Here is a 24,665-nt window from a genome sequence, read left to right on the forward strand (position 1 = left end):
CCCAGCAAAGGCCCCCAGCAGCACATCACATTGCTGTGGTGCACACTCAGGGGGCTTGCACACGCGCGCACGCACACACACATGTGCACACACACACATGTGCACACACGTGCATGCATGCACACACGCACGCACACACGCACGCACACACGCACACACGAGCACGCACACACACACGCACACACGCACGCACACGAGCACGCACACACGCGCACACACACGCACACACACACGCACACACACGCACACACACACACACGCTCACAGACTCTAAAGGCCATCCAGTCGTTCAGCATCTGTCTTCATGCAGGAGCACAATGAGCCATGCAGACCAAATTCTGCCCAGTCCACGCATCCTTAAAGGCGCCTGAGGGCAGCCTCCCACGTACTGTACCTCTCTGAGCCTTTGGACTGTTTGCTCTGCAGCTCATCTGGGCTGGACTGGCTGGCATCCTTGTCTCCTCTGACCAACCTCTGGGCCTGGAGGCAGGAGCAGTGCAAAGTGTATATTGGAGGGGTCTGTATTTGGGTCCCTCAATCCTCCAACTGACTCCCGTGCCTAAGAGGGAGCATTGAGAAGTGGCTCTTATGTGGGTGAGGACCACACAGGATACAGAAGAGGCGGCCGGCCTACTGTGCAATAAAGCCTCCTGGCGCTCTGGCTAAGCCCCCAGGCTCACAGCTGCTCCCAGAGCTGACCTTGCTGGCCTGGGGAGGGTGAGTCAGATACCACAGTCACTGCATGCAGAGCCAGAAGCCAGAGGCTGAAGTAAAACACACAAGAAAAAGAAAACCCTGCCTCCTGCAGTTGGAAGCCTTCACCGCCAGTTGCAAAGTGAAAGCAGAACCATCCATGAACACCAAACACCTACAGAGGCCCCAGACCTCCAGTACCAATAACATACAGGGACGCTGCAATTAAGTGGGCAGGATTGGGGGCAGCAGACGAGTACAATAAAGAGGAAGGACCTGGCGAGATGGAGACTTGGTAAAACGAGAGCGCACCGTACTCCAGATAAAAAGGGTACCATTTGGGCACCTGAAGGGAGGAAGACAGAGTGCTCCTTTGCTCCATCCTGAGCTCCCCCAAGCACCCAGCTCCGACCAGGGGACAACGGTGCCCCCTCCCCCAGTCAAGGATTATACCATCCATCAAACAAACAAAAAAAAAGAACCAACCCAAATCTCATTTTTAAAGCTTGGGTGTCTGGGAAAATTTGATAAAAAAGAGGACTATTCTAGATAAATTCAAGTATTTTCTGCAGGGGTGGGGCCATGGGGTATAGTGGTGTAGTCAGCCTAGACCCCACCCTCTGTTCTAGCACATCCTGCCTAGGGAGTCTGTCCCCCACCGGAAAACGGGATAGCAAACCGGACCTCACAGGGCTTCTGGTGAGGATTCAATTAGATTATGTACATAAATTCAGACACCTGGCCCAAAGAAGTCTGCCACAAATGTTAGCTCCTCTATTCACACTCCTCCCCCTCCCCCAGCCTAAGGGGGGTGGAAAAAAACACACCTTGCCAGTGCCAGTCCCCATTCTGGGACCTGTACTCCTTCTGTCATATTGACAGGAGCCCCGTCTGTTCTGGGACACAAGGGTTAACAGGAGCGGTGGGGAGGAGACAACTCATTCCATCTTCCCCAGTGGGGTTCCTGCCTGGCTGGCACACTGCTGTGTCCTCAGCGCTGTGCCCACAGCCCCCCACACCTCTCCACTGGCAGTCTGACCCCAGCAGCTGTGGCCGACTCTGCCATCTGGATGGGCAAGGAAGGGCAGGGCCTGAACTAAAAGCCGGCTCCCCCAAATTACATTAAAAATAGAAATGCTGCCTGTGAGTACCTCCCAGTGCCTGCAGCAGAAGGGCTCCCTGCCAGTGCTGCCACCCCTAATCACATCAGCCTGGGCAGAGCCTGCAGACAATAGCAGGGGCACGCAGTCCTCCTCCCGCCTCACCGCTATTCCCTTCCAGTGTTCAACTGACAACTTGTCTTCCCTACAAATCACACCAAGCTCAGCACATAGCTCCCTCTCTCAAGTCTCAAGGGGGGAAAAATATCACCCAGGCCAATCTATTTGACAAACTAAATTTGATGGGTGGCACAGTGAGGTGGTCATAATAACAATTTGGGGATTGGGCCTGAGTCAGAAAGAAGTAGCTGCAGACAACATCTGTTTCCTCCCCGGTTCGTCTGTATTCCTGCCAGAAACCCCTGCATGAGAAAAGGGGATACCTTGGGAAAGTACCCCAAGAAAGGTCCTTCAAGTAAGGTTTGACTTGATCCCTACAACTTTTTGCCCCAGAAAAGGAATCAAAGGAACCAGACAAGCCCGGCACTCTTCAGAAAGGGGTGGAAAGGGGAGAAAGCAAGAACATTCGCAGCCTCTGGCCTCAGATGGCTTAAGACACCGTTTCCCCATCCTTAACTCAGTGCGGGATTTGCTTTTATGATCCAGTACCCAGTTAAATAAATCACGGTGCATTTATAAAGCAGAATGCTCTGCAACCAATAAAAAGAGTACGGTAGATCTGAAATAAGTTAAAAGTCAAGGATCTATTCTCAAATTTAAAGACCAATATTGCCAAGCAGTTTTTGTAGCACAGTCCCAATTTTTATGGGTGGAAACAAGATAAACAAATAGAAAATAGATATATGCTTATATGTGCACAGAAAAATTTCTAGAAAGGCACATGAAAAATGTTAATGGAAACTGTTAATAGTCCTCACCTGTGGGAGTTACAGCTATAGAAAGTAGACTTTGACCTTCTATAATATTTGAAAAAATTTATGGTCACTTTTGTAATTTATTATAAAATTCATCATGTTTACAATTGATCATAATCATTATTTTGACAGTAGTGACGGTTTGAAAGGTGTATCATATGGTAAAACATATCGAATGGTACACGTTAAATACATGCAGTTCATTATGTGTCAATTACATCTCAAAAAGGCTGCATTCAATTTTTTTAAGTGAACAAAAACTTGTTAAGCTCAGTTCTAAGGCTCTGCACTGGCCTTGGCCTTGGGAGAGATCCAGAGAATACAGAACATGGTCAGGAGCCCACAGGGAACGACCAAGGAGACTGTGCTACAGTCCTGTCTACCCTACAAAGAGGCTGCGGCTCGGTCCTCCTGCCCCATGTCCCTGCTCAGCCCCTCCAGGCACTGAAGACGGGAGAGCCTGGAGACTGAGGCTCTATGTCGTCAGCCAACCCGAGCGCCCAGAACTGCTCCATACCCAATATGCTGGTCATGAGCTAGAGCTTAGGGCTTCCTCTGCCAGTGCTGGCAGAGGGTGCCTCATGAGAACCAAATCCAAGCCAAGCCCTGGTACTACTTTATACTAAGTGGCATGACCCAAAAAGAGGCTGCTGGCCACATTAGGTTTTATGCAGAACCCAGAAATCTGTCTTTTTTAAAGCCCCCAAGTATTCTGATATTGGCCAGTTTTGGAGTCAGAGCAATGGAAATCCACTCTGCCCAGCCAACATGGTTACTTCCCCACTTAACTACCACTGCCAAAGGTGCCCCACAATTCACCTGCTCCACACCCTCCCTGACCAGTCTGGCCTACCAGGCCAGGTTTGTGCCTTTACATCCCACCAGGGCTGCAAATGGGAGTGACTGAGGGGCAGCAGGGACCTGGCGGCTGGGCAGTGGCCCAGGAGACTTGTCAGTCAGAGCTGAGAGAAATGCAACCAGCCTTACAGCTCTTCACTGTCTCCCACTCATTTCACTAAGGCCTCCACAGGCTTGATTCACATTAAATATCTTGTTTGTTTCACCCAAACCAAATGCTCCCTTAAACTTGCAGAGACCGTATACCAGAATTTCTATTCTAACAAACCCACAGAGGAGGAAAAAACGATCTTGTGTTAACTCTGGAAATGAAACCACAGCATCCCTCCTGGCCAGAGCTGAAGGACTGGTCCTCACCACAGCTCAGTGATCCCACACACACTCGCACGCACACACAACCAGTCGCTAACCTCCTAGATTCATGTAACCTTCCTGCAAGAGCCCAGAGGCAATGATCTCACACGATGTCACAGGGAATTCACACAGTAGTAGTAATACACAGCTATGTTTATTTAATGTTTGTATGCTAGTGTTTTACATTCTTTACACCCCTTTCTTCTCCTAAGAGCTTCTAAGGACAGGATCTGTCTCTGTACCCTCCTCTGGGGCACAGGTCACCCATGCCTGCACAGAGCTTACACCTGGCAGGGGCGATAAGGGACCATAAAATAAAAGCAGCAGCAGTAAGAAGAGCAAAGGGAGGGAATGAGTCATCCTGCTTGAAGGAGGAGGTATCACAGGTGGGCCTCCAAGACCAAAACCAGCCAGGACAAAAGGGGAAGAAGCACAGCATGCAGAGCAGTGGACGAGGGGACAGTGCCCAGGGAATGGTGAGTGGTAGGCACTGCTGGTGCCCAGCAGGCAGGCTGAGGATCAGCCTGCAAATGTTGAATGGGCCAAGCAGGGAAGTGCCTTGAAATTCACAATCTACACAGAGCTTTTCACACGAGCCAGTGGTCAATCCTCAGTTGCTAAATGAATGGATAGACAGACAAATATGGGTGGGCGGTATGCCTAATTCATAGCAGCGGCAGAGCAGGAATGGTCGGAAGCCCCCTCACAGTCAGGGCCACGCCTGAATGAACAGAAATGCACGCTGGGATGCACAGGGCTCAGCTCTGGCTCATCCCCAAGGTGAAGCTGCAGCCCACCACCCAGTAAGATTCGCCTCCCAGTCGGCCCCACTCAGGACCAGGGAAAGCACACCAACATCCAGGAGGGGCTCCAAGATACGGCAGCGAAAACCAAAGTCCTGGAGACAGTGGACATGGGGAGGTCAGCACCCACCAGGGCCTCTCCTCTACCGCTGACCTTCCAGAAAGGCACCCACTATGTGTTTGGCACTATGCTAAATATTTTCACATGTACTAATTATTTAAAATAAACCAGGACTACATGGAAAGATATGAGATAAAGGAAGTATATTAAAATGTTCACTGTAGACTCTAGTGGGTGAGTATGTGAGTAGTCACTGTAAAATTCTTTTAAGTTTTCTGTATGCTTGCAATTTTTCATAATACAATTATGGGCAAAATAAAACCCTGGGAGACTGGTACCCTTATCCTCATCTCCCAATTAAGGAAGCAGGTCTAAGAGCATATGTCACCTGTCCAAGGTCATACAGTTAATAAACAATGGGGCTGAGGGCAGATAAGCCCTGGGCAGACTCCAAAGCCCAAGCTCTTTGCATGACACATGCTGCAAAGCATGTCACTTTCCAACTGTCTCTCCCTCCCAACCAGAGCACCAGGAGGGAGGCCAAAGCGCCCAGAAGACCTGTAAGCAGCTTGGAAATCAGGTTTGGTAGGCTCCTCCCAGCTTTTTCTTTCCTTTTTCCCATGCAGATGCCCCTCTGGTCAATGGGGATTAATCAATAGAATTCCTCTACAGGCTTTTCTTTGGGACAGGCAGCAAGTGCCCACAGAAGTGCCAGCTCCCCATTGCCCTTTGGCTGCCACAGAGCCACACTCCTGCCCCCTCCATGCTTAAGATCCCTGCTGGGCTAAGTGACGGATTGCTACCTGACAGCACAATACAAGGGGCAGCTCTGTCATGAGCCCTGACAAATGGCGGGATGCCCAGCCAAGGTCTGGTCCTGCTGCCCATGGCTTCCTCCACCCACTCCCATGGGGAAGAAAAATACAAATGGGCACATTTCTCCACATGGGACTCCTTCAGAAAGGCCAAAGCCCTTGCTTCCGAGTTCTGAGACATGGCTATTCTTCATGATGGTTTTTGCCAACAATGACTTTTTGCCTTCCCTTCCTAGCTTTGGTTTTCTTTTTTGGTGACATTTTCCTTTCAGTTTGAGTTCTACTCCATTTAATACAGCTGCCATCTGCCTCCTAAGCCTATGGCTCAGTGAGGGGCTGAAGCACATAGCCCCCTAATTCCTCTGCACTCCCTCATATCATTACTGCTCATCCCTGACCCTCCCGCTAATCCCTTCCCTTTGATCTGCTTCCTCCAAACAGATGGAGCATGGTTTCTAGAGGTAACACTCTGCCAAAAAGCACCCTGAACTACTCCCCTTAGATGAAGACCTGGCAACTGAAGCCAGAACACAGCAGGCTGGGTGGAAGGTCTGGGACCAAGAAACTATGGCTGCTGGCATTCCAGGACAAACTCTTAACTTTGAAAATGAAACCACAGCATCCCTCCTAGCCAGAGCTGAAGGACTGGTCCTTACCACAGCTCAGTGATCCCACACACACTCGCATGCACACACAACCAGTCGCTAACCTCCTAGATTCATGTAACCTTCCTGCAAGAGCCCAGAGGCAATGATCTCACATGATGTCACAGGGAATTCACACAGTAGTAACAGTAATAACAGCTACTTTTTAAAATGTTTGTATGCTAGTGTTTTATGCTCTTTACCCCACTTTCTTCTCATAAGAAACCTATAAAGAGGGTAATGTTATCCTTAGTTAATGGGCTAAGAATCTGGAGTTAGACGAGACCTAAGTTTGAGCCCCAACGCCCACTCACCAGCTGGGTGCTGTTAGGCAAACTGCTTCAGCACAGGGCCCCACAGACCCACGCTATTAACCACCACTCCGCTGGCCCTCATAGCAGACTCACCAGGCCAAGGTAGGACTTGGGGTCAGAAGCAACGGAGTCTGAGAACTGTAGTTCCTTCATGTGTTCACTAATCTCCGACTCCTGGGGAAACAGACGCACAGAAAAGTCACCCGGAGCAGCGCACACGTCGTGATCACCATCCAGGGAATTCCATTCAGGCCATGACGCCAACACAGGGCTCAGCCCAAAACCTACCTCTTCTGGAAAACCTGACAGAGGCGTGTGGACCCTCCCATTCTCTCTGGACACATGCACCAAACCCCAGCCCAGTCAGGCTGGGCAGCGCAGCTGCGTGTGGACAATCACACTCTGACTCAGGTCAATAAGGATTTACATGTGTAAGGAGAGCCAAGTGAAGTGGCGTGGAGATGGTCAGAGAGTTGGCAATAGGGAAGTTTGATGCTATCCTAAAGAAAAACAGAATGAGAGTCTCTTTCCCAGGAAGTAGTTAAAAGCCCTTTAAATGAATTCCCTCACCATCTACCTGGAAGAGGAGCAGGACTAAGGGTTGAAAATAGAAAATGCCAAAGGCTCTCCCCACTGGGTCCTCCTTCTGTCCATCTGGGTCATTGGCCAGGTCGTGCCAAAGGAAGACTCCCGCGTCTTGGGTTGGTTCAGAAAAAGCCACAAAGATCAATGAGTCTTCCTGGAACCTAACTGACAGTCACAGAGCAGGAACTGCTAGTTGTCTCCACCACCCATCCCTCTCAATGTTCTCCTCTCTCTACAGGAACTCATTGCTGAAACCGTGACTAACACCAAACTGATGTCAAGAAGTAGAAGGGGAGGTGGGAAATGGAAAGAGGAAGGAAGCAGGAGAACAGAAGAACATGACTATTCCAGGAGGGCGCCAGCGGAAACGCCAATTTCTGCTGTGAATTTCTAGAGCCAGCATGTTTAGTGTTTCATTCAGGATTTTACCTCCTGCTGGGTCTGGGCACATTTGTCATAATTAAGAGTTCTGGCTGGCTGATGTTGACAGCCCATTACAGGCCTGCAAATGAAGCCCCTGCCTCAGTAATAAAGATCTGGGGACAGAAATCTGCACTGGGCTTGCAGCCGCGACTGCCTGTGGGACAGCGTGACTTACTTCACTGGCGTCTGATATGCTCTCTTTCAGGACAGAATCCTCCTTCTTTGGCTTGTTTGCTGTCTCTTCCTTCCTGGAACCCTGCTCTCCTGTAGCCACCGGGTCCTCAGGGGCATCTTTTTTATTGGCTTTAGCAGGCCGATTGCCCCCAGGGTCCACCAGACTTCTGGACATCACAGGATCACTCTTGTCATTCTGTTCTTTTCCTGGGAGCCGAGCACTCGCCCCTCTTCCCTGTCGCCCTGTGCCATGGGCACTGCTCAGGCTGCTGTCTGCAGCTCGACTGCAGAGCTTGCCGGGAGGAGGGGGGCAGGCAATTTCTGAATCAAGAGAGGTGTCCTTTCCCTCTGGCTTGCTTGTTCCTGGAGACTCCTGGGGGCAGCAGACCACATCAGAAAGGAAGACGGCAGGAATTAACAATAAGAATTGAGAGACTTGCTGCAAGACAGAACGGTCATTCCTTGACTCCTACAGGCCAGTGCTCTACTTCTGACACCAGTGGTCATCAAACATGCCAAAAGCTTTTTAAAACACATGGAGCATGGTTTCTAAGGCACCTGAACTATTCCCCTCAGATACAGACCTGGCAACTGAAGCCAGGATACAGCAGGCTGGGTGGAAGGTCTGGGACAAAGAAACCACAGCTGCTGCCTCCACTCAGACCTACCGAATCTGAACATCATGGTGATTTGGACATGCCCAACCTGACCCGTCCACTGAAAGGCTTGGAAACCACCACGCTGGACTGTACAACTCTGTCACCAGCTAGCATGTCCTTTAGTAGTAAATCTGTCTAGTTCCAGCCCCAACAGCCGAATCATAAGATTGCAGACTCAGAAGTCAATGTTCATTTACAATGATGATGATGGAAAATCATCATGATGATGAGAGAAAAGTACCAATGTCTATTTTTCATTTTTAAAAGGCAGTAGGAAAAGAATATCAGGAGGGTGCCCTTCTTCAATAGCAATGCGGGTCGCTCTCTCCCTAAAGCCTCTCCTGTACAAACAACCCTGGAGACAGGTCCTCTGTCAGAGCACGCCAACTGAGTTCTCTGAGAAGCAGATGCCAAGATGAGATTAGGTGTTTAAGCGATTTGTGGGGGCAATGCCTATGAAGGAAAAAGGAGGCAGGCGAGCCTTCAGGACACAGGTCTGAGATCTGTGACAGGAGAGAGGGAAGGAGACTGCAGTCAGAAGAGCCTCAGGTCACAGCATAATTCTTAGAAATGTCTTCACCAGCCCTTCATGGGTCCGCATTAGGCAGAAATGGTCCTGCTCGAGGGCCTGCTGTACTCCATCACCTCCATCCAGGAGCACAGCCTTGGCACGAGCTGTGGTGAAACAAAGGTGCAGGAACTAGAGGCTGTCAGTCAACTGAGGCTCCTTCAGCAGTGTCTCTGGAAAGGATATCTGTAATCGAACAACAATAACTCCACAGAGGACTCCCTGCACAGCCTGACAGGCAAGACTAAGAGGCCCACTACTGAATTCATCTAAAGGTGGGCAAATCATGCGAGCGTGTGGGAGGAGGGAAGGGAAAAGTGCGGAGACAGAGCCGCGCGGGCGCAGGACGCAGACCTAACTCAGTGCTCCGAGCTCGCTGCTTCACGGAACTACCGCAGCTGCGGGAGAGGGAAGAACCCGGATTGCTAGGGCTCCGCTTATGGCCCACAGGGCTGAGGGAGCAGCATATAACACGGCTGAATCCAACGCTCACAGTAGACACCTCAGAGAAAAGACTGAGGGAAGAAGCCTGAAAACAGTGGTTTAAGCCCTCACTGCCGAGCAGAGAACGGAAGCCTTAGGCACTGAGACTAGCCGCCCCCTCCCTACCCTCCCAGAGCTCGCCCCGCCCCCACCTGCCCCGTGCTAGAAGCGAAACAGTAGCAGTGTCAGATCAAAAGAACAGAATATTTGCTGTTCTGAGAACTGTGGACCCCAGACACAGATTCGCAACCCAAATAGTTTCGGCAAAGGGGAGGGAGCTGTGGAGGCAGGACCGGCTGTGGTGGTGGTCACCGCCATTGCTCTGGGCCACCTCTCACAACTCACCTGGCTCCTGACCCCACCTATTTGGGCAGATCCCTGCAGGAGTAAACAGAACTGCTGAAAAACATAGGCTCTGAATCTGGTGCAGGAAGAGCTTTGGAACTTCAAAAGCTCTCCGCATACCCACACGGACACTGCGCCCTGTGACCTAGATGAACTATTAACAGAGGAGAAGCCCATCTCCCAGGGAATCCCCCCATTGTGTGAGAAGCTGGAATAGTGCAGAAAAAAACATAGCACTACTGTGTGAGAGAGAAAAAAAGGCTGCAGTCAGACAGAAAATAAAACATTCTACCAACAAGTACTAGAAAACAAAAGAAAGACCTCTTCCTATCAACCTGTTCCAGAATCCACTCCTGTAGATGTCTAGGAAGAGAAATAATACATCAGTAATTGCCATTAATAACCAAGGCAACAAGACAGTTCAGAAAGAAAGTGAAAAGTCTCTAGAAAAGGAACTTAAAGATATGGAAATATGTGACTTAAATGACAGAGAATTCAAGATTGCAGTTCTGAAAAAACTCAACGAGATGCAAGAAAACACAGAAAGGCAGTTTAATGAACTCAGAAACACAATCAAAGAACAACATGAGCATTTTACGAAAGAGATTGAAATTTAAAAAAAGAACCATAGAATTTCTGGAGATTAAGAACTCAATAGAAGAAATTAAGAATGAAATAACCAGCTTAGGTAGTAGAGTTGACCAGATGGAGGAAAGAATCAGTGATATCGAAGATAGAAACCTGGAAATGACACAGATGGAAGAAGAAAGAGACTTGAGACTTAAAAGAAATGAAAGAACTCTACAAGAACTTTCTGACTCCATCAGAAAGAGCAATATAAGAATAATGGGCATACCAGAAGGAGAAGAAAGAGAAAAGGGAACAGAGAATATATTCAAACAAAGTGTTGATGAGAACTTCCCAAACTTGTGGACAGAACTGGATCCTCGAATCCAAGAAGCAAATAGAACACCTAATTACCTCAATCCCAACAGGCCTTCTCCAAGGCACATTGTATTGAAGCTGTCTAAAATCAACGACAAAGAAAGAATCCTCAAGGCAGCCAGGGAAGAGAAGACGGTAACTTACAAAGGAAAGCCCATTAGATTATCATCAGATTTTTCAGCAGAAACTCTACAAGCCAGGAGGGAGTGGAACCAAATATTCAAACTATTGAAAGAGAGAAATCATGAGCCAAGAATAATATATCCAGCAAAGATATCCTTTAGATATGAAGGAGGAATAAAGACCTTTCCAGACATATAGAAGCTGAGGGAATTTTCTAATACACGACCTGCATTACAAGAAATACTAAAGGAGGCTATTCGACCACCATCAACAGGGACAATTTGTGGCAACCAAAACATAAAAAAGGGGGGAGAGTAAAGGCCTGAACCGGCATACGGGAATGGAGAAAGTAAGCGTGCTGAAGAAAATGGAATACTCTAAATATCAAACTTTCTTTTACATAAACTTAAGGGTAACCGCTCAAAAAAATCCAGAACTGAAATATATACTGTAATAAAAGAAGAAACAGAGGGAAACATCATAGAATACCACCACCAGAAATAATAGACAGCAACAAAAAGGCAAAGAAACAATGGAAACACAGCCTTACCAGAAAACTAAAGATAGAATGACAGGAAATCCTCACATATCAATAATCACCCTAAATGTAAATGGACTGAACTCACCAATAAAAAGGCACAGAGTAGCAGATTGGATCAAAAACTAAACCCAACCATATGCTATCTCCAAGAGACACATCTCAGCTACAAGGACAAACATAGACTCAAAGTGAAAGGGTGGAAATTGACACTCCAAGCAAATGGTACCCAGAGAAAATCAGGTGTAGCCATAATGATATCAGATGAAACAGACTTCAGGTGAAAAAGATAACAAGAGACAAAGATGGACATTTCATAATGGTGAAGGGACTATACAACAAGAAGACATAACAGTCATCAATATTTATGCCCCCAATCAGGGAGCACCGAAATATACCAAGCAACTACTAACAGAACTAAAGGGAGAAATTGACCAAAACACAATTATACTAGGGGACTTAAATACATCATTGACAGCTATGGATAGATCATCCAAACAGAAAATAAATAATGAAATAGCAGCCCTAAATGACACATTAGATGAAATGGACATAATTGACATATATAGAGCACTTCATCCTAAAACATCAGACTATACATTCTTTTCTAGTGTACATGGAACATTCTCAAGGATAGACCATATATTGGGACATAAAATCAGCCTCAGCAAATTTAAGAAGATTGAAATCATACCAAGCATATTCTCTGATCACAAGGCTTTGAAATTGGATATCAACTGCAAAAAGAAAGCAGGAAAAAACACAAATTCATGGAGATTAAACAACATACTTTTAAAGAACGACTGGGTCAAAAGAAGAAATTAGAGGAGAGATCAAAAGATACATAGAAGCAAATGACAATGAAAATACATCCTACCAAAATGTTTGGGACGCAGCAAAAGCAGTTTTAAGAGGGAAATTTATATCACTACAGGCCTATCTCAAGAAACTAGAAAACTCCCAAATAAATAACCTCATGTTACACCTTAAAGAACTAGAAAAAGAAGAACAAGTGAAAACCAAGGTCAGCAGAAGAAAGGAAATAACAAAAATCAGAGCAGAACTAAATGAAATAGAGAACAAAAAGACAATAGAAAAAATTAATGTGACAAAGAGCTGGTTCTTTGAAAAGATTAACAAAATTGACAAACCCTTGGCTAGACTCACTAAGATAAAAAGAGAGAAGACACTAATTAACAAAATCAGAAATGAAAAAGGGGAAGTTATCACGGACACCACAGAAATACAAAGGATCATCCAAGAATACTATGAAGGACTATATGCCACCAAATTCAATAACCTAGAAGAAATGGACAAGTTCTTAGAAACATATAGCCTTCCAAGGCTGAACCATGAAGAACTGGAAAATCTAAACAGACCGATCACCAGTAATGAAATTGAATCAGTCATCCAAAACCTTCCCAAAAGCAAAAGTCCGGGACCAGATGGCTTCACTAGTGAATTCTACCAAACCTTCAAAGAGGATCTAATACCAATCCTGCTCAAACTCTTCCAAAAAATTGAAGAAGAGACAGTACTCCCTAACTCATTTTATGAGGCCAACATTACCCTGATACCAAAACCTGGTAAGGATAACACAAAAAAAGAAAACTACAGACCAATATCTCTGATGAATACAGATGCAAAAATCCTAAACAAAATTCTAGCAAATCGAATACAACAATACATTAAAAAGATTATTCATCATGACCAAGTGGGGTTCATCCCCGGTACACAAGGATGGTTCAACATCCACAAATCCATCAATGTGATACATCACATAAACAAAATAAAGGACAAAAATCGTATGATTATATCAATTGATGCAGAAAAAGCATTTGACAAGATACAACATCCATTTATGATTAAAACACTTAGTAAAATAGGTATAGAAGGAAAATACCTTAACATAATAAAGGTCATATATGACAAGCCCTCAGCTAATCTCATAATTAATGGTGAAAATCTGAAGACCTTTGCTCTACGTTCAGGAACACGACATGGCTGTCCCCTATCACCTCTGCTTTTCAACATAGTGTTGGAAGTCCTTGCCAGAGCAATCAGGCAAGAGAAAGAAATAAAAGGCATCCAAATTGGGAATGAAGAAGTTAAATTGCCACTCTTTGCAGCTGACATGATGCTATATATAGAAAACCCTAAAGACTCCACCAAAAAGCTATTAGAAACAATCAACGAATACAGTAAAGTTGCTGGCTACAAAATCAACGTACAAAAGTCCATTGCATTCCTATATACTAACAATGAAATCGCAGAGAAAGAAATAAAAAAATAATGCCTTTTGCAATTGCAGCAAAAAGAATAAAATACCTAGGAATAAACTTAACCAAGGATGTGAAAGACCTATATGATGAAAACTATAAGACATTTTTGAAAGAAACTGAAGAAGACACAAAGAAATGAAAAGACATTCCTTGCTCATGGATTGGAAGAATCAACATAGTTATAATGGCCATATTACCCAAAGCAATATACAGATTCAATGCAATCCCCATCAAAATCCCAATGGCATTTTTTAAAGAAATAGAACAAAAAATCATCAGATTTGTTTGGAACCACGAAAGACCCCGAATAGCCAAAGCAATCTTAAGAAAAAAGAACAATACTGGAGGTATCACACTCTCTGACTTTAGCTTGTACTACAGGGCTACAATAATCAAAACAGCATGGTATTGGCAGAAAAACAGACACATAGACCAATGGAATAGAATTGAGAACCCAGAAATAAAACCACATAAATATGGACAGATAATTTTTGACAAAGAAGCTAAAAACATACAATGGAGGAAAGACAGCCTCTTCAATAAATGGTGCTGGGAGAATTGGATAGCCATGTGCAAAAGAATGAAACTGGACTGCTATCTGTCACCATGTACCAAAATTAATTCAAAATGGATCAAAGACTTAAGCATAAGACCTGACACAATAAACTGCATAGAAGAAAACATAGGTACTAAACTTATGGACCTTGGGTTAAAAGAGCATTTTATGAATTTGACTCCAAAGGCAATGGAAGTAAAAGCTAAAGTAAACGAATGGGACTATATGAAACTTAAAAGCTTCTGCACAGCAAAAGAAACCATCAACAAAATAAAGAGGCAACCAACTGAATGGGAGAAGATTTTTGCAAACAGTGCCTCCAATAAGGGGTAATATCCAAAATATACAACGAACTCATGAAACTCAACAACAAAAAAACAAACAACCCAATTGAAAAATGGGCAGAGGACCTGGAGAGACATTTCTCCACAAAGGACATACAAATGGCAAATAGACATGAAAAAATGCTCAACATCACTGATCATCAGAGAAATGTAAATAAAAACCACAATGAGATATCACCTCAACCCAGTCAGAATGGCTATCATCAACAAGACAAATAGTAACAAGTGTTGGAGAGGCTGTGGAGAAAAAGGATCCCTCATACACTGTTGATGGGAATGCAGACTGGTGCAGCCATTAGGGAAGGCAGTGTGGAGGTTCCTGAAAAAATTACGAATAGAATTGCCATATGACCCAGCAATCCCTCTCCTGGGTATCTACCCCAAAAATCTGAAAACATTTATACATAAAGACACGTGTGCTCCAATGTTCATTGCAGCTTTGTTTACGGTGGCCAAGACATGGAAACGACAAAAATGTCCTTCGATAGATGAATGGATAAAGAAGTTGTGGTATATATACACAATGGAATACTATTCGGCGGTAAGAAAAGATGATATAGGAACATTTGTGACAACATGGATGGATCTTGAGAGTATGATGCTGAGTGAAATAAGTCAGACAGAAAAAGCAGAGAACAATGTGATTTCACTGATATGTGGTATATAAACCAAAAACAACAAAAGAACAAGACAAACAAATGAGAAACAGAAACTCATAGACACAGACTATAGTTTAGTGGTTACCAGAGGGTCAGGGGGGTGGGGGGTGGGAGATGAGGGTAAAGGGGATCAAATATATGGTGATGGAAGGAGAACTGACTCTGGGTGGTGAACACACAATGGGATTTGTAGATGATGTAATACAGAATTGTACACCTGAAATCTATGTAATTTTACTAACAATTGTCACCCTGATAAATTAAAAGAAAAAAAGAAAGGAAGGAAGGAAGGAAGGAAGGAAGGAAGGAAGGAAGGAAGGAAGGAAGGAAGGAAGGAAGGAAGGAAGGAAGAGAAAGAAAGGATATCTGTGCACTACACCGCCACAGCTGCCACCCCCTGCTTCTCACACACAAAGCTCACTTGTCAAGACGAGGAGAAACCTTCAGAACTGGCCAAGATAGAAAAAGAAACCCCGCCCCTAGGAAATGCAGCCAGACATCTCCCCTGGGCTCGTGCAGAGAAGCCTTCTTCCCATAAAACATGTGCGCTAATACTTGAGCTGCCAGTGTGAACAACTTCTGAGCAAGATTTTGGAGACTTCCTGATTCTCCACCCTGGAGACTCAAAGAAGGAGCATGATGTCTAGAGTCCAAAAGTCCAAGGAGCAGCCCTACACATGGCATTCACTGATACCATCTGGTAAAGGATCTGCTGAAACCAAAGACACAACCATCTGCCTGTAGGTCCGGCAAAGCCAAACTTGTCAAGGACTGTTAGAGAGGCAGGAAAGCAGAGCAGGTCAGGCTCAGCTTTGGAGCCAGACTACGTAGGTCAAATCTTGGCTCCATGCTTACAGTGACCTTAGGCAAACTATTTAACTTCTCTGTGCCTCAGTTTCTTCTTCTAAAATACAGGGATATAGTAAGGCCTATGTCATAGGGTTGTTGGGAAGATTACGAGTTAACACTCATTAAGTGAGTTAAAGAACTGAGAACTGTGCCTGGCATACCATAAGTGTTCCATAAATGTTAACTAATGTTATATGATGAGACCCACACGTTCATTCCTGAGCGCCTTCTGTGTGCCAAACACCACCTTGAGGACCCAAATACAAACAAGACACACATCTTGCCCGCAAGGAATTAAACTGAATATGGAAAAAGTGAGATGTCCCAGGTGGCCCTGGTTATGAGCATTTACTGCCCAAAGCAAAAGGCACTGGACACGGTGGTGACGCTGTCACCAGCCTCAAGCTTGTCCCAGGGACAAAAGCACAAAGGCAGGGTACCTGCAGTGCTGCTCACCCTCCCAGCGCCCCTAACCTGCAGCACAGAAACAATGTGCCGTGATCACTGTGCTAAGAGAAGGGGGCATGATGTCCTCTTCAAGGCAAGCATCGGCTGCAGGAGGCAGGCCACCTCGTCTCATACCCCCAACAGAGGCCAGCGCTCAACAGGAGTGCCAAGGCCTCCCAGAAGTGCTGGCAGCTTCCCGGCGTGAGCGTGGGGTATCTGGCCAGTCACACTCCCTCACTCATCAAAGCAGGGCCAATCCATCGGGCCATGCTCACTTCGTGCTTAAATAAAGACAGCAGACCTGGGTTAGGGGACAGAGGAGGTGGCAGACCACAAACAGCACCCATGGCCTTCAGGATAAAGTTCACATCTGCTCAGATGGCCCAGCCCTTGTCTGCGTCACATGGGTCCTCTCCAGCCACATCCTGCACAGCCTCTCCTCCAGCCTAAGAGCAAGCATCATGCTATTTCACTACTCTGTCATCCATTCTTAAAACTCTCTTTCTCTCTCTCTCTCTCTTTATCTATCTCCCCCCTCCCTCCCTCTCCCTCTTTCACCCTCTCCCACTCCCTCTCCCTCTCCCTCTCCCTCTCCCTCTCCCTCTCCCTCTCCCTCTCCCTCTCCCTCTCCCTCTCCCTCTCCCTCTCCCTCTCCCTCTCCCTCTCCCTCTCCCTCTCCCTCTCCCTCTCCCTCTCCCTCTCCCTCTCCCTCTCCCTCTCCCTCTCCCTCTCCCTCTCCCTCTCCCTCTCCCTCTCCCTCTCCCTCTCCCTCTCCCTCTCCCTCTCCCTCTCCCTCTCCCTCTCCCTCTCCCTCTCCCTCCCCCTCACCCTCTCCCTCTCCCTCTCCCTTGCCCCCAGACAAACTCCCACTGGTCCTCACAGAATCCCATCTTCTAGGAAAACTTCCTTGCCTTCCTTGATCCCTGGCAGTTGTCCTGAGGTGAGCCTTCCCCGTCCTCTTTCGTAACTATATTGTATTATAATTGCTGATTTCCTTACCTGTTTCCCTCACCAGATCTGCTCCCTATTACCCTCAGTGCCTGGCATATAATAGCTACTCAGTAAATGCCTGTTGACTGAGTTCTTAAAAATGAAATTTAAAGACTCCACAGACATTTGCTAACCTGAGAATAAGACAGCTTCATCTTGAATAAGCCCTTTCACAGTCTACTCTGAAGGAAGGGAAACTGAGGACGAGCGGTCTGGAAATTCACATTGCTGCTACAAAAATAAATGATTAAGTAAGAATAAGTGTGTCGTGCAGACATAGGAGTTCCTACTCTATAAAACAGAGATGTAACATTTACTTTACAAGGTTATACAGGGATTAGACTATATTTGTTATAGTGCTTATTAAATGGAAAATAGCTAAACATATGTTAACTATTAATATTCAAGATGATGGAAAAACAACCTATCAAAAATCAGAGGACAACAGATACAGGGAGTGGTTCCCATTCTTATACAGGAGAGAATACAGCCAGACTACAAGAATGCTAGGTCCAGTCTAGGCCACGCTCAAGCTTGAATTCTTCAAAAGAAGATTTTCCCACAATGGAACTTACCCTCTTCTGTCTACCTAAATATTAAAATGTGGCTAATGGTAAAACAAATGAGCTTGCATTCTCGTGCTCATGTCAACTAAGTGCAACAACACCACAGCCAGAGGTGTATCTGGAGGGGGAGGACAGCAGACGGAGACTAGACATTTGCTGTGGATTATCCACAAAGGGATAAATGAGAGCTGAACTTCTAGAAAGCCTAGTGGACGACTGTCCACTCCTGTCCCGGGCCCCTGCCCCTCGTCATATGGCGGGGCCCAAGGCCTGAGGCCCTGCCCAAGATGCACACCGCAGGCCCGGTGCACAGCCTCCCGCATCAGGGCTCCATGGCTGGGGACTGCACACGGCTCAGCTTTGCTCTCAGCTCATCTGTACTCAGACTCCTCTGTCTCCTCCTGTCACAGCCCCAGGTCTTTGAGTATCTCAAGGCAAATTTCTGCTGCTTTTTCAAAAAAGACCTTGCCATCTGCATGAGGAGGGGGTATAGGAGAGTGCCTGTAAGAACCAGTTCACGAATATTTAACATAGCCCCCAAAAGCCACAAGCCCCCCCCCCCAGTGCTATAATCGCCCTCCTCCGACTGAGCACAAAGGCAGGGGCTGGCTCCTGTGATCCACACAGCTCAAGAGGGAGGGCGTGAAGGAGGGGGAGCTGAACACGATCCTGTTCTGGGGAGACCCCCACCACGCCAACCATCAATCCAGTCTATTTTCCACATCTCATTCCCACCCAGTGGGTCTCAGTTCTTTCTACTGCTCCCCGGTGGTGGTAGCACTTTCAATCACACTGACATCATCCTGTTATTTCTAAGCCCAGCTCCCTCCCTTCTCCTTTGATCAGCTGATGGGCTTCTCACCAGCTCCAGGAGGCCACATGCCCGCTGGCCTAGCCCTCAGCCTCCCTCTTTCACTCACACTCATTCTCATGAGCCTATCCCTTTTGATTCTGTAATAGACTAGAAATGGGTTTAAGCTGAAGGCAGAAGAGGAGGGGAAGAGGAAAGAGAGAGAGGCGTTCTTGCCATCCTACTGCCCTCTCATGGAACCATGAGCAAAGTGACTGTCGATGGTGAGACACAGCAGAATAACCCACGGAATCAGCTCTCCACTGAGGGGAGCCTGGGATGCCCAGGAGTGGGCAGAGGTGGACAGCTCACAGCATCCAAGGTCTATAAACCTGGACAAAAGGCATTTTCAAAGGGCACGGTCCCCGCAGAGGCAGCTTTGTCCAGTCCTAAAACCCCTCACTCATGCCCACCAACCTTTCCCACCAGGAAAAGCCCTAGTTCCTGCCTGAGGTTAGACACGGGAACCCAACCCTCCATGTGGCAAAAATGACTAAATCTGTTGAGATGCTAGAGACAGGGGTGAGAGGTGTTCAAATCACCTCCACTCCAGACATTTCCCCCATCACAGTGGGTTGCTTACTTATATTAAGAAGTTATAAGAAATAGGTTTAAAACCTTCCACTCACCCAAACAAGCATATACTCATCAGAAGGGAAGCTTTTGGAAATTCAGGACATGTCAAAGAAGAAAATCTATTTTCTTGTTGACATTTATAATCCATTATGAAGCAAAACTTAACTAAAAGTCCAGCTCCATCATGATCTGTCTACTTGGGGGTCTTTAATCCAGCAGCTGACAGTAGGGACCAAGTACCCACTCTATGCGGAACACAGGAAAGCCACGGGAGGAAAAGAGCACAGCACAGCCCGCCAGGACACCCTCCCCGTCCCAGCATGGCTCATTCGTTCATTCACCTAGTCATTCTCTCAACTGCTCAGCACAACTTACTCAGGCCCGTCCTGTGTTCCAGGCAGTGGGCCAGGTCCTGGACATACAGACGTGAATAGGGCAGAACCTCTATTCTCAATTCACTCAGTCTTGTGGAAACTGTCCTCTTCTCCAAAAGTAAGGCCTCCTGATATCCCATTTCTATTCCTGATCATCCTTTCTAGGCTCAAAATCTCAGCGATTGATTTCATCAGTGTTATAAGGATTTAATGGTAGATAAGAAGAAACAAAGTTGTCATTTCAGGGAAGCAAACAGACTGAAGGCTTTGGATTTAATGCAAACAGACCAGGCACCACTTGAAGAGTTTCAAAGTAGACACAGTCAGGCTGATGATAAAGACGGGATACTCACAAAAAAGTGTCACATTTTTGGAAGAAAGTCACAATCAAAACGTATCTGATGGCACAGAGCCTAACCACAAACAGGGGCCTGCGATGGTTAGAGTTGGGTCATCTGGGAAGGCCCACCTACAACTCAGGGTCTGTCAGCCAGCATCTGCAACCCCAGCCCGCCTGAGACATTAACCCAGGCTCTGCAGAGGAGCTGAAGACCAAGAAATGAGGCAGCAATGACAGGAACACAACAAGGGATTACAGAGGGACACAATAAGAGAAAAGAAGGAAACAAATTTAAATCCACGATACAAACACTGGTGTTTCACTGGTCACTTCTGTGACCATTTTAAAAAAATGTGAGTGATCTGATTCACTTTAAAGTGTTTAAAGTATTTTTTAGAAATTGGTACATTAGATTGTGAAAAGTTTAATTAAGCTTGCAATCAATATTTAAATGTTTGGGAAAATCTGAGTTGTTGACCACATGATTTACAAGGTGTGTGAATACTTTGGGAATATTTAGAAAAATGATCATTGTTAAAAATGAATAAACTGGACACCAAAGTACACAGAGTAGGGAATGTTCATTTTCAAGTATAAAAAAGCATTTGAGTTTTTAGGTATTATAACAACATGATGAGTTTTTGGTTTTGTTTGTTTTTTATAAAGGACATTCTGGTGGCAGTGAAGGACAGAGCACCGAGAAAGAGATCAGAAGTAACAGGATTATTGGTGGGGGAGGTGGGGAGGGGCGGTAATTCCAGAATCTATTCCCAGTTGTATTCTGCATTTCCTAGGCCTCACCTGAGGCCGTTGCTCAAGCTGTTTGTTTGCCTAAAATATCCCTTATATTCTCCCCCATGTCCAAAACGTACCCACGCTTGAAGACCCAAGTCAAAGGTCATCTTTCACCAAGTCTTCCCTGATCCCTAGGCAAGTAGCGTCTTCCCCCTCAGGACTCCTTCAAATAGTACACCTGCGCTATATAGTTCTTCACACATGTTGCCCTGCTTTACAGTTTCCCACACGCTCATTTACTCAGCATTTACTGAACACTCACTAAATGCCAAGTGCCTCGCGTTCTTTCCCTCTCTCCAACTGCAAACTCCTTGAGGGCAGCCCAGACGCTTATCTTAGGATACCCGGATCTCCCGTAGGGCCTCGCACAGGGGCCTGCTACACCGCCAGCACTTGACAATGTTAAGAATCTAGATGATGTTATACCTCTGAAAGCTACCAATGCCTGTGTAATCCAATCCAAAACGCTCAGCTGGCACTCGGGTCCTCCATGATCGAGCCCATCTCCCTCCACAGTGTCCTCTCACTTCTGTCCCACATACATTCTGCTCTCCAAAGGAGACGCCTCACCTTCCCCCACTCAGCCTGCATCTCTGTCTCTGCCTGCGCAGCGCCCAGGGGACTTCTCTCTCACCCATCACCTCTGCCTGTCTAGTCCTGCCCACGGTTCTTCCGGACTCACCTCAGATGTCAGTTTCTCAATGAAGCCTTTCTTAGTAAATTCAAATGGACAAGAGACCCCTAAGTCTACAGCAAGCCTGCCCCCTCATGGCACTCTGTTTTACCTTCCTTATGGCCTCACTGCATTCTACTCTGTTCCAGTTATTTAACGCTCGCTTTTATGAGACTATAAGCTCTTAGAGAGCAGGAAACACATCTAATTTAGGCTTACACAACCTATAGCCTCTAACAAAGTGCCTCATTTTGTAGAAATAGGCAATAAAGGGTGCTTATTTGATAAATGAATAAATGGATGAATTTCTTTCCCCTCTTATGTGCCCCCAAGCCCCAGAAATCCCATCTGAACTGGGATAAAATGGTCCTCTTTCCAAATACGTATCCCATAGGAAGAAAGGTTTAAGGAGCAAGGACACAGCAGGCTGGGGCATTTGCCTGCAGGGGCTTTGGGCTCTTACCTCATACTCAAAGTCACCCCCCAACGCCCCAATGTCCAGGTGCAGGTTCTTAAGAAGCTCACTTGAGCTGCGGACACTCTGTAAAGAAAATGACTGTGAGTGATTAAGTGGGAGGGAACTGGACAGCCCAGGGTGCGGGCCAGGAGGCTCCTTGTGGGTTATGCCTTCTCAGCGAGAACTTGGAGGGATACGGACTGGGCAAGAAAAAAACTGTGGGCTGGAAATTCATTTTTACTTATTTCCAAGTAGCACAGAGGTTAGACAAAGGTGAAAACAACCCAAGTGTCCACCAACAGATGAATGGATAAACAACATGTGGTCTATTCATACAATAAAGTATTGTTCAGACATAAAAAGGAATGAAGTTCTAATACACGCTACAACATGGATGAACCCTGAAAACATGCACACAAAAGAAATCATACAGAAAAGAATACTGTATAATTATATGAAATATCTATAATAGGCAAATTCACAGACAGAAAGTAGATCAGCGGTAACCGGGGGCTGGGGAGAGGGGAAAGGGGGGAGTTATTGTTCAGTGGGCACAGAGTGGCTATTTGTGATTATGAATAAGTTCTGGAAATGGATCTTGTGATGTCTGTACAATACTGTAAAAGCAATTAAGGCCACTGAATTATTACTTAAAATTGGTTAAAATGGTAACTTTCATTTATACATATTTTACCACATAAAAAAATTAAAAACAATTAAAATAGCACAGAGGGTTTCCAGGCCAGGAAGAGGATTCATTACCTGGCTGTCACTCTGTGCCTCATCCTCCTCGTTGGTCTTTTCCCCTAAAGCCAAGGGGCGGAGAGCATTCTTGTCCTCATGAATGGAGCCCAAGAGACCCTTCGTATAAGCAGAAGTCTTGAGACCCTGTGAAGGCTCCAAAATAGAGAAAGTCAGTCAAGTGACTCACTAGGATGACCTTCAGAATGACCTTCAGAATGCCATCCCCACTCTCCTTCTATTTAGATGTCTTCTAGAGCAAGTCCACCAGGTCCACACAGCTGATGCCGGTAACCCCCGCTCAGACTGATCCCTCCTTTGCCCAATTCCCACTGCCCTGGCTACAGTCCCTATGGCATGGGTCCACCCTCCACTGCCCAGATTCCACCTTTGGCATCATACAGGTGTGACTCACCTTCCCAACTAGATTCTGAGCTTTGAAGTCTTGGCCCATGACCTCTGTTTCTCATCTATGGGCCACAGTTCCTAGCATGGTACACAGGGCCCCACAGTAACTAAATACACTAAACGCAAGAAAAAGTATTTACCAGCATGAGTTCTCCAAGTTGACCGGACTCCACTGAGTTCCCCAGGCTCACACTTTGAGATCCACAAAGAGCAGAGGGTGGGGCATCCACAGGGGCTCGTAAGGGAGCCAGGCCCCCAAGAGGAACGTGGACTGGGGCTAACAAGGAGCCCAGGGCCTGGGCAACAGAACACATCTTGTTACAAACCCAAGAAACCACATGGCTCTGAGAGTATCAGAGACAGATATAAAAATAAAACATCTAAATCCTGCCTGCTCAAATTTAAACCACCTCCGTTCAGAAGCTGCTAATGAAACACAACATCCAGAAATTACCATTGTGCCAACTGTGTGAGAAATCACAGGCTGGTTGTTTGATTCTTATAACGCTGCTCTCTCACAGCGAATGGTTCTTTCACATTCGGCAGATGCTGCACAGGGCTCTACGCTCCCTTCCGAAGCCACATAGGAAGTGTGGGGTGGGGAGCAGAGACAAAAGCCTCATCTACCAGAATGAGAAGCCTCAATGGTTTAAAAGTGATGACTCCAGAAAAAGCAGTGCAAGCACATTGTTCACAAACGTGGACATGAACACCAGAAGGAAGCGGTTCCTCTGGAGGGGGCACGCCCCAGAGAAGTGCTGGGTTTGTTCTACACCTTTTGGTGCTATTTGACCTCGCTTCATGTGGGTATGTATTACTCTGAGTAAAGTAAATATTACCTAGGAAGCAGAACACAAGAGCCACAAAAGAGGAACTCGCTTTCCCCGCTCCACTGACGAGGAAAGAGGCTGAAAAGAAGCCTTGCCTTCTTTTCCCGTCCTCAGTTCAACGAAGGCACTGTGCAGCAAGCACAGGGGAAACAGCTAGGAGTCAGAATCTGCGAGACCTCGGGCTACTCAGACTCTTGGATTCTCAGCTTACTCATCTGAAAGATGGAGATTATGTGTGTCCCGTCACTTAAGGTTTATTGAGAAGGTCAAAGGAGATCACGAATGCAAGGTGCACATGAGAGCGTTCCAGGGCTACCCCAAGGTTATAGCCTTACTATTAGTATAGAGATTCACATTGCAATGGGCAGGGCTTAGAAGCAGAGGCAAGGCTGGCATTCTGGGGACAGTTTACAAAGAGCGCTTTAAAATTCATTTCTCAAACTTAAAATGTATTGAAGCAACACAAAAATTCCAATTCTCTCTAACCCCACAGGACTGAAGAAAGAAC

General features: G+C 46.2%; 1 protein-coding gene across 14 annotated transcripts in view; it reads right to left on the minus strand.

The window, feature by feature from the left end:
- The window catches only part of CEP164 (centrosomal protein 164), a 90,787-nt gene that overhangs the window by 22,403 nt on the left and 43,719 nt on the right, over positions 1-24,665 (minus strand). For 12 of the 14 annotated variants that reach the window (XR_012497379.1, XM_074335426.1, XM_074335427.1 and 9 more), the window contains 6 exons: positions 23,468-23,623; positions 22,941-23,075; positions 22,185-22,262; positions 7,761-8,132; positions 6,671-6,751; positions 395-480 (listed from right to left, as the gene is read on the minus strand). Coding sequence is in view for 13 of the 14 variants with exons in the window: in XM_074335426.1 (XP_074191527.1) it covers positions 395-480; positions 6,671-6,751; positions 7,761-8,132; positions 22,185-22,262; positions 22,941-23,075; positions 23,468-23,623 (908 nt within the window). In the remaining variant the exon portion in view is untranslated. The remainder of the gene's footprint in view (positions 1-394; positions 481-6,670; positions 6,752-7,760; positions 8,133-22,184; positions 22,263-22,940; positions 23,076-23,467; positions 23,624-24,665) is intronic. The other 2 variants (XM_074335419.1, XM_074335430.1) reach the window with 2 other exon arrangements.

Source organism: Rhinolophus sinicus, linkage group LG06 (assembly GCF_036562045.2).
Source record: "Rhinolophus sinicus isolate RSC01 linkage group LG06, ASM3656204v1, whole genome shotgun sequence".
Classification (NCBI taxonomy): Eukaryota; Metazoa; Chordata; class Mammalia; order Chiroptera; family Rhinolophidae; genus Rhinolophus; species Rhinolophus sinicus.